Consider the following 8,456-nt stretch of genomic DNA (forward strand, 5'->3'; position numbering starts at 1 on the left):
TGCTTTATGATCCCGCAGCTCGGGTATATAAAACGGGACCCGAAGGAGCGTCTCGTCACACAGTTGGAAGAGCACAACACCTCTGGGTAAGACGCACACCTCCGGAGGAGCGCGGCCGATTTAACTTTTTGTATTTATTTTTCAGGAAACGGTGTTTTGATATATTTCAGCAATTTGACCTATATATGCGTATTTTACAATACATTTGAAGACAACGTGTTTAACATTTTGCCTTTGATGTTTTTACTGCCGTAGGGATAGTGACATAAACATAGCATTCTCAAAACCGCTGAGTCAGTTAGGAAAGTGATGTGCTTAATTTAGAGCTTATATAGTCTCGCAAGAGATGAGCAGTGGGAAAACAAACCGATTTAGTTGTTTTGGCATAGAATAGACGATGAAGTAAATTTATGTAACTTCTTGTCATGTATTTTGCAGGTCGCTTTGGTGCCAAGTGAAAAGATGAAGTTTCTTGCTGTGATTTTGGCAACTGCATTTATTGCAGGTATGGTTTTAAAGAATCTATCTATCTATCTATCTATCTATCTATCTATCTATCTATCTATCTATCTATCTATCTATCTATCTATCTATCTATCTATCTATCTATCTATCTACAGGTCACGTTCGACACTTTTGATGTATGTGCGTTCCGGAGCCGTCAGTTACAGAATAAAATAATGTCTGAAATATCGAAGGATGAATTCAGTTTAAAAACAGCTGTCACCCTGCAGATTGTAATGAATGAATAAGCAAACAAGAAAGTAATTAAACAATTTAGAATGAATAGTAATTCAGAATTTATACATCATCTTTATATTGGAGCAGATTCCCGTTTTATTTAAATGTAAGTGTTTCTTGTTAAAGATGACTGCATTATTTAGGTAACCTTTAAACGGCGTTTATTTAGAGTGAACGCTTTGGAAAAGTTGTCACCGACTCTTGGCTACACACTTTTATAAAGGTTGCATTTTCTCAGGACTGAAGCTAATTGCTTGAGTAGGATTATTCGATTGTTTGAAAGGTTATATTTAACTCTAATGCAGTTCAAATTTATTTCCGGCGTTTTGAGGTACAATTCAATAAAGCTATCGGATTGAACAGACCGCTGGAGCCATGCGCTGGTGCTGGGGGCTTAGAGCCGGCCGAGGTTGAGTTCTAGATAAGCTGACCTCTGCCTAACTCTTCTGTTTCTTTTCATTAATTTATTGCAGGGTCGCAGGCTCGTTTCCTTTCCTTGGGTGATGAACCAAAATCCAAGTGGGAGGAAAGTGTGGACAATTTCTGGCAATATGTGTCCAAAATTGGCACTGGTGCAGATGATGTTGTGGGGCAGATCAAGAGCTCCCAGCTGAGCAAAGAACTGGAGTAAGTGTCTGACTGCTAGCCTTGGCTATGTTTAAATATAAATACACTTCACTGTTTTTAATGATTCACCTGTTCTTGGTTAATAGACAAATCCCTATCTGTTAATTATGGTCTGCATATGTTATTCATTTGCTTCCTAAACAGAAAAGTATGTTAAAATTTAAAATAAGTGTAATTTAGAAGAAATATTTATTTATTTATTTTGAACCCTTTATTATTTACATTTGAATTCTTGGTTCGCACAGAACCCCTCCAAATTGTTTCTAAAAATATATATTGAACATGTATTTGCCCACTGATTTACAAACAAAAATACAATCTACAGGAAGAATAGCATATAATATACTGCATGCTTCCAGGGCACCAATTAAAGTAAAACATCTGAAACTAGGGTTTCTTGAAAGATTAAAGAATGTCAAGGCACATCAGCGTTTGACTGAAGAGACACAGAACTAAGTAACTTGGGCAAGTAAGAAGGAAATGGAAACACTTGCTGACAGTCTATGGTGTAAATAAGAGGAGACTGAGGTTACTCGGGTAAGACCACCTCAGCGACAAATGCATTTTCCAATCACAGTTCAGCAAGAGCTTGTATTTTATATAATAATGTTAGTAAACACATCCAAGGTTTTTTTAAGAACATGGATGCAGAATGTTTTTTTCTTGTTGAAATATTTGAAGAATTGTGTGACTTTTTTGGTTTATATTGAGTGAGAGATGGGAAGTGAACTGGCATTTCAAGATGCCTTAAGAGGCCTGGTGTTCTGCCTAATGACTTATTTCATATAAAATTTGCACTTTAAGTGGGTTTTCTCCAGATATTCTTTCCTGAGCCCAAAGACACACATCTTTGATTGATAAGCATGTGCATATTAATACAGGATTCATGTAAATATCAACTTACATGTCGTCCTGTTAATTGCCTTGCTTTGTGCGAAGTTCTCCTGGGACAGGCTGACCCTATAAGGGGTTAGAAAATCAAATGGATGGACAAGATTTTGCTGTTTACACCACTAGGACACTTGACAGATATTTTGTTGTCGTGGTTAGCACTGTGGCCCCCTTGTTCATTTCCCAACTCCATTATTCTCTATGCAGGGTCTGCACCTTTGCTCCATGTTGGCTTGGATTGTTTCCAGGATTCACTAACAATTTAAAATGTCCCGCTGTCCGAATGTGCACCTGATGTTGAAATGGTGTGCTATCCAGGGTTGGGTTCTGTCTTGGACAGGCTCCATCTCCCCAAGACAGTATAAGTGAAAATGTGGGTTGATTGTAAGTGTTTTTTTTTAATATTGAATAAATTGTAATTTATGTTCATCACAGTGGACTGATCACAGACACTATGGCAGAACTGAACATCTACACAGATGACCTCAAGAACAAAATTGCTCCCTACACCCAGAGCATGGCATCACAGTTTGGGGATGACATTGTGGGAATGAAGGACAAGTTACACTTGGACATGACAGACGTCAAGAACAAGGTGGTGCAGTACAGCGAGGAGCTCCGTCTGATGGTCGACCAGAACGTGGAGGAGGTGAAGTCAAAGATGAATATATATATGCGCAAACTGAAGAAGAAGCTGAACAAAGATTCTGAAGACCTGCGCAGGTCAGCCAACCTTTTGGTCATTCCTTCTCTGAATCCTCAATAGGAAGTGCAATCAAAGTTGCTCTTCTTGTAGTGCCTTCTGGGCTTTGAAAAATAAAGTTTATATGTTTTATACTCCACTTAGAAATAAAACTTTATGCAAGCTTGCACAAGAATGTTATGATGAATATAAATCTTTTAAGTGTTTACTTTTCCTGTATTCCTTTTATAATGGGTGTAGCCTTCCAAAACATTAAACACAATTTAAAGTTAATTTTTGCATATTCTCTATTGTGGGGCCTTTGTCACTGGAATTTAAAGTAAAAATCCAATGAGAAAAACTAAATGAAATCAGAAAATAAAACCTGTCATATAAGAATTCAAATTAAATAGCGTAAAATGAGAAAGCGTCTATAGCATAGCTCTGCTGAGTCTTGTACTTAGTTACACTTATTGCATATAAAGATGACAATTCATTCTGAGTAACCATGAAACCAGTAATCAACTGTAATTGCACATAAAATGAAAAATTTACAGACAGTTAAAGAAGATCACTAGACAGCCGTTCAAACCTGGTTTGACCTCAACTGGCCAACAGTGATGTTAGAATAGTTTTTTTGTACTCTTTCTTCATGTGAAATCAAGGATAGAAATTAAATTTTCCTTGGAAAGGCTTACACAGTCCTTGAAATATGAACTGATTATCTGTGATCAAGCCTGCAGAGATAATTTTACAGTGATGCCCTGCTCAGAGTTCAGCTTTACACGTGATAAGAATACAAACTTGTGACAATGACAGAAACAATATTTTGACACTTGTTATCTAATCCTATGTCTTCTAGGAAGTTCACTACCTATGCTGAGGACCTCCGTACAAGAACCAGCCAAAACATGGAAGCCATGCGTGACCGATTTGAACCCTACACCAGTGACATCAAGGAGAAAACCCAACAGAAGCTGGATTCCCTGCACCAGATCTTCACTGACCAGGCGAAGAGCATCCGAGAACGTTTCAATGACAAGGCCACAGAATTCAAAAGTGATTTCGAGCAGAAGGCTAAAGAGGTACAAGGCCTGATGCAGGACAAAGCAGAGGAGCTGCGCAACTGGTTTGAGCCCTACATCAATAACCTGCGCCAACAGTTTGACACCATGCTTGAGAATCTCAAGCCTAAAACCAATTAAGTCCTACGGTCCCGTAGAATGAGCACGTTGCAATAACCCTGTCATAATACTGCACTCGATAACACTCCTTCTGCCTCTTGTTGGTCTCTTTTTAGTATTAGTAAGGAGCACATGGCTCTGCTTGAACAGATTACGTTAGAAGGGTAAAAAGGTTTGGATTAAGTAGAAGACAAAAAGGAATGCAAAATTTTAGCTTAAAATCAGTGAGCAAAACGGACTTAGTTCTAGCCTTAACCATTATGATCTTCCTTATATATTTTTGTATTGAATATTAAATAGCCAGGTACTTGGGGAGGGGAGTTCTTAGAATGAAATGTAAATGTAGACTTGCCTCAGGTATTATTAATATTAGCACTTTAATCATATGGAATTAAAAAAAGAAAATCAGGAGTGACTCAAGAGCAGTTGCACATTTCCCCCTTGCAAAACCATTTATTGTTACGGAACGCAAAATCTTTTCTTTAAATTTAAAAAAAAAAATTGAGATGTGTGGTTACAGTGGGTAAGACCACAATCAAACACATACTCTTTTCTTTCTACCAAGTGGGTGGCATTTTATATCTTAGTTTAATTGTGATAAACGTGATTGGAAAAACGTTAGTGTATCATGTGTTCAGCTGAACAAATATGGCATTCTTTGGAAAATCCCTTCACTTTATGGATGCCAGATTTCAGCAAGTGCATATTCCAGAGAAAGAAGGTCAAAAAATCCAAGTCCAGTGTATTCTGACTAAACCGCCAGTAATCATATATCGATTCAGACCACATGATGCAGCCCACTGTGTCTGCTAAAGCACACCCGCCATTTGCGGACTAATCAGCTGTAGATGCTTTTTGCTACTGTACTGTACATTCAGTGACCTGTCAATTTTTGTATTTTCTGTACTGTGGCTTAAACAATGCAGCCCATTGCCTAATTGCTAAACTGTGTGGAAAATGTCAATAAAATGATTATGCTGAAATCGTGCTTGCTTGTCTTTCTTTGAACACACTATGTATGTGATTGGACTGAAAAGCCACCACTTTGATGACTGTAACTGCTGCATTTAGAAATGTCATTTTATAGTTCAGTCCACTTGGTTTGCCTCTTGACTCGTTTAAGATGACCATATGTGCTGGACAATAATTTTATTTAAGTTTTTAAATCATTTATTTAGCTCAAAGAAATCATACAAGTTATACACTTTATGTCACTGATAGGAAGAAGATGACATTTAAGGAGAATTTCTGGTTTGGCATGAAGGATTGAAGATACCGTTGCTTTTTGTTTTCTGATAATCTCTTAACCATTTATGAAAAATTATTATAGAGAAATGATTACAACAATTAATGACTTAAAGTGTTTAAACTTTTTTTTACATAGAATTCTCAAGTGTGTGATGTCACCACCACTACCAAGAACGGAGAGCCTTTACATGAAACAGAAATTGACTCAAACATGAAGAACCCCGACAGTTTATTTCATGGACCACCCGGGTCATTGTTGTTTAAAGGTGTTAAAGTATAAAAATGAAGTGTCACTTAGCATTTCAGTTCATCATTTACAAGCAATGCTACATTGAGTCTACAATTATAAAAAAAAAAAAAATCACTGAAATTCAAAACTGTACATTTGACATGTTAGAATCTGATTGTACATATTGCTATTCATAAGGCTAACACCGATGCAGATATTCTACCGGTAGTTAGGTAAATGTGCATTATTTTAACTGATGATGTTTAGAAACTCAACTATAAATAATTTAATTTTGGAAATTATCCACCCATCCATTTTCAAGCCAGCTTAATGTAATGAAAGGCAACAGGGTGGCTGGATGCCAATTCAGCAATGCTGGGTGGAAACCACACTGTTGAAAATGACAACTCTTTAAAGGTGTGTTATTGGGTTGTATGGTTCCTAATTGCTTGACAAAGAACCACTTCATTCTGGGCAGGTTTCTCTGCAGGCTTTGAAGAGGTTGCTAATATGTGCATAAATCAGAAATCTTAAATGTATGGTAGGCTACCCATAGCAGGATTCAAACAGAACAAGTAAACCCAAACAAAGCCTGTTTGATTGTATGAAGGATGAGATCTTCACATATGATATTAGTTCTTTTTGCTTTGAAAAGAAAACGTGGACAAAACAGACATTAATGTACAGTATAGTAGGCTACTCAGTAGGATACCACAGATCACAATAACCTGAACTAAGACTGATATGAAGCGAGAGTTCTTTGAAATCACTGGTATTCACAAATCTGTCATGTCTTCATGGTTATTAATAAAGCCTGTTATAGAACCAAATGCAACAAAATAAGTAAAGGTTCTTTCTAGATACTTCATCCGTATATTTCATTTGGGAACACCTATTGACAGTGGTTTTCAAACTGTGGGGCGGGTCCCCCTAGAGGGGTGCGAAGTAACAAAAAGGGGGATGCGAAGATGTGAAAAAAAGAAAATAAGAATTGAAAATATGAAAAATACATCTATTGAAACCAAAACAAATTAACTTAAACTACATTCTGACACTAGAAAAATAAATATAGAGTTAGATAAATGTCGATAAAAGTTAAGTAGGTATAATAAAATATGCATCAATGATATATCATTAATTAAAAAAGAACAAATTGCTATTAGTGGGCTCCTTTCAAAAAAACGTTAGGGGTGTTATGAAAACTCGGGTCGCAAATACTGAAAGGTTGAGAAACGCTGACCTATGACATTACTCTCAAGGAACCACTTTGGCACATTTATTTTTTAAAGTAATAGTCAATTCACCCATGATATTTCACAGACTGTTATTGAATACTCCCAAGGTGCTCAAGGTAATCAACATAATATCTAGTGGGGAACCTAGCAGGATACTAACAGATCAAGAAACCCCAAACTTAGCCTGCATTACTCTCCTTTTAAAATCATGAGCCCATTTGAATTGTACAACTCCTTTAACATCTATTAATGACTATGTATGGACCCAATTATGGAGCTAGAGGTTCTTTGTGGAATCTTCATGTGGATGTTTCTTTCAGAAGCTAAAATGGTGTACCTATGGCATCACTCTGAAGAATTACTTTGGCACCTTTACTTTTAACAATGTGCAGGAACCAATTCTGGGAGGGGTGCCAGTTTGTCACAAAGGACACCCACAATGACATCTGCATTAACCAATCCTACAGATCTTGGAAACCCCATAGAAACATGGGTAGAATGCCATAGAAAGGATATGCACAATCCAGCTAGGATCTGAACCAGGACTCTCATTTCAGAATCGGATATTTCCAAATTAACTTTTTTTTTTTTTTTTTTTTGCCAATGACAAAACCTTGGACTTGGCGGCTTTGGAAATTCTAAATCACAAGGCCAACTAGTTATCTGAATATCTGATATCTCTTATATAGCTACTTATGGTTTATAAAGCCTTAAATAATCTCGCCCCATCTTATATACCAGAATGTCTGACATCTTATATTCCAAATTGTAACCTTAGATCCTCAAATGAGTGTCTCCTTAGAATTTCAAGAGCAAAACTTAAAAGAAGTGGTGAGGCAGCCTTCTGCTGTTATGCACCTAAAATCTGGAATAGCCTGCCAGTAGGAATTCGCCAGGCTAATACAGTGGAGCACTTCAAAAAAACTGCTGAAAACACATTATTTTAACATGGCCTTCTCATAACTTCACTGTAATTTAATCCTGATACTCTGTATATCCAATTCATTATAATAACTATTCATTCAAAATCTGTACTAACCCCTACTCTCTCTTCTGTTTCCTTTTCTGGTGTCCTTTTCATGGCGGCGCCACCACCATCTACTCAAAGTACCGTGATGTTCAAACAGTGATGGATTAAAAGCCAGAAGTCTGCATGACCATCATCATCAAGTCCTTCTGTGAGAACCCTAAATACAAAGAGGACTATTTCATTTATGTTAGGTATAGAATGCCCAGAGGGGACTGGGCGGTCTCGTGGCCTGGAACCCCTGCAGATTTTATTTTTTTCTCCAGCCGTCTGGAGTTTTTTGGGGTTTTTTTTTCTGTCCCCCCTGGCCATCAGACCTTACTCTTTTTCTATGTTAACTAATGTTGCCTTATTTTAATTTCTTATTTTGTCTTTTATTTTTCTTTTCTTCATTATGTAAAGCATTTTGAGCTACTTTTTTGTATGAAAATGTGCTATATAAATAAATGTTGTTGTTGTTGTTATAGTAGGGTCTTCATAATTAGACTATGGTGGCGGTGGTGGGTTTTAAAATAACAAGAGGTAAACCTGTGAAAAGTGTATGTTTCACATAATAATCTGATATAATACCATTTTAAATCATCATGATTTA

The 8,456-nt window shown here is 36.8% G+C and overlaps 1 protein-coding gene across 2 annotated transcripts; it reads left to right on the forward strand.

Moving 5' to 3' along the window:
• LOC114668201 (apolipoprotein Eb-like) lies at nucleotides 1-5,108 on the forward strand. Of its 2 annotated transcripts, none has more exons than XM_028823860.2 (5): nucleotides 1-86; nucleotides 439-505; nucleotides 1,215-1,368; nucleotides 2,695-2,982; nucleotides 3,804-5,108. In XM_028823860.2, exons 2-5 carry the CDS (start codon nucleotides 463-465, stop codon nucleotides 4,144-4,146), a joined length of 828 nt encoding a protein of 275 aa, XP_028679693.2. In that variant the 5' UTR covers nucleotides 1-86; nucleotides 439-462; the 3' UTR covers nucleotides 4,147-5,108. The 2 variants fall into 2 exon arrangements, with proteins under 2 accessions (XP_028679693.2, XP_051776559.1); XM_051920599.1 differs by having other exon boundaries at nucleotides 9-86; nucleotides 439-510; nucleotides 1,223-1,368.
• Nucleotides 5,109-8,456: the final 3,348 nt, after the last annotated feature.

Source organism: Erpetoichthys calabaricus, chromosome 17 (genome assembly GCF_900747795.2).
Source record: "Erpetoichthys calabaricus chromosome 17, fErpCal1.3, whole genome shotgun sequence".
Lineage (NCBI taxonomy): Eukaryota > Metazoa > Chordata > Cladistia > Polypteriformes > Polypteridae > Erpetoichthys > Erpetoichthys calabaricus.

What these genes read in the sequence shown, in the direction of transcription:
- LOC114668201 (XM_028823860.2), top strand. Translation starts at nt 463, where the DNA reads ATGAAGTTTCTTGCTGTGATTTTGGCAACTGCATTTATTGCAG. An exon ending in CAGCTGAGCAAAGAACTGGA is followed by an intron (nt 1,369 to 2,694) that starts GTAAGTGTCTGA and finishes TGTTCATCACAG; the next exon opens with TGGACTGATCACAGACACTA. An exon ending in GATTCTGAAGACCTGCGCAG is followed by an intron (nt 2,983 to 3,803) that starts GTCAGCCAACCT and finishes TATGTCTTCTAG; the next exon opens with GAAGTTCACTACCTATGCTG.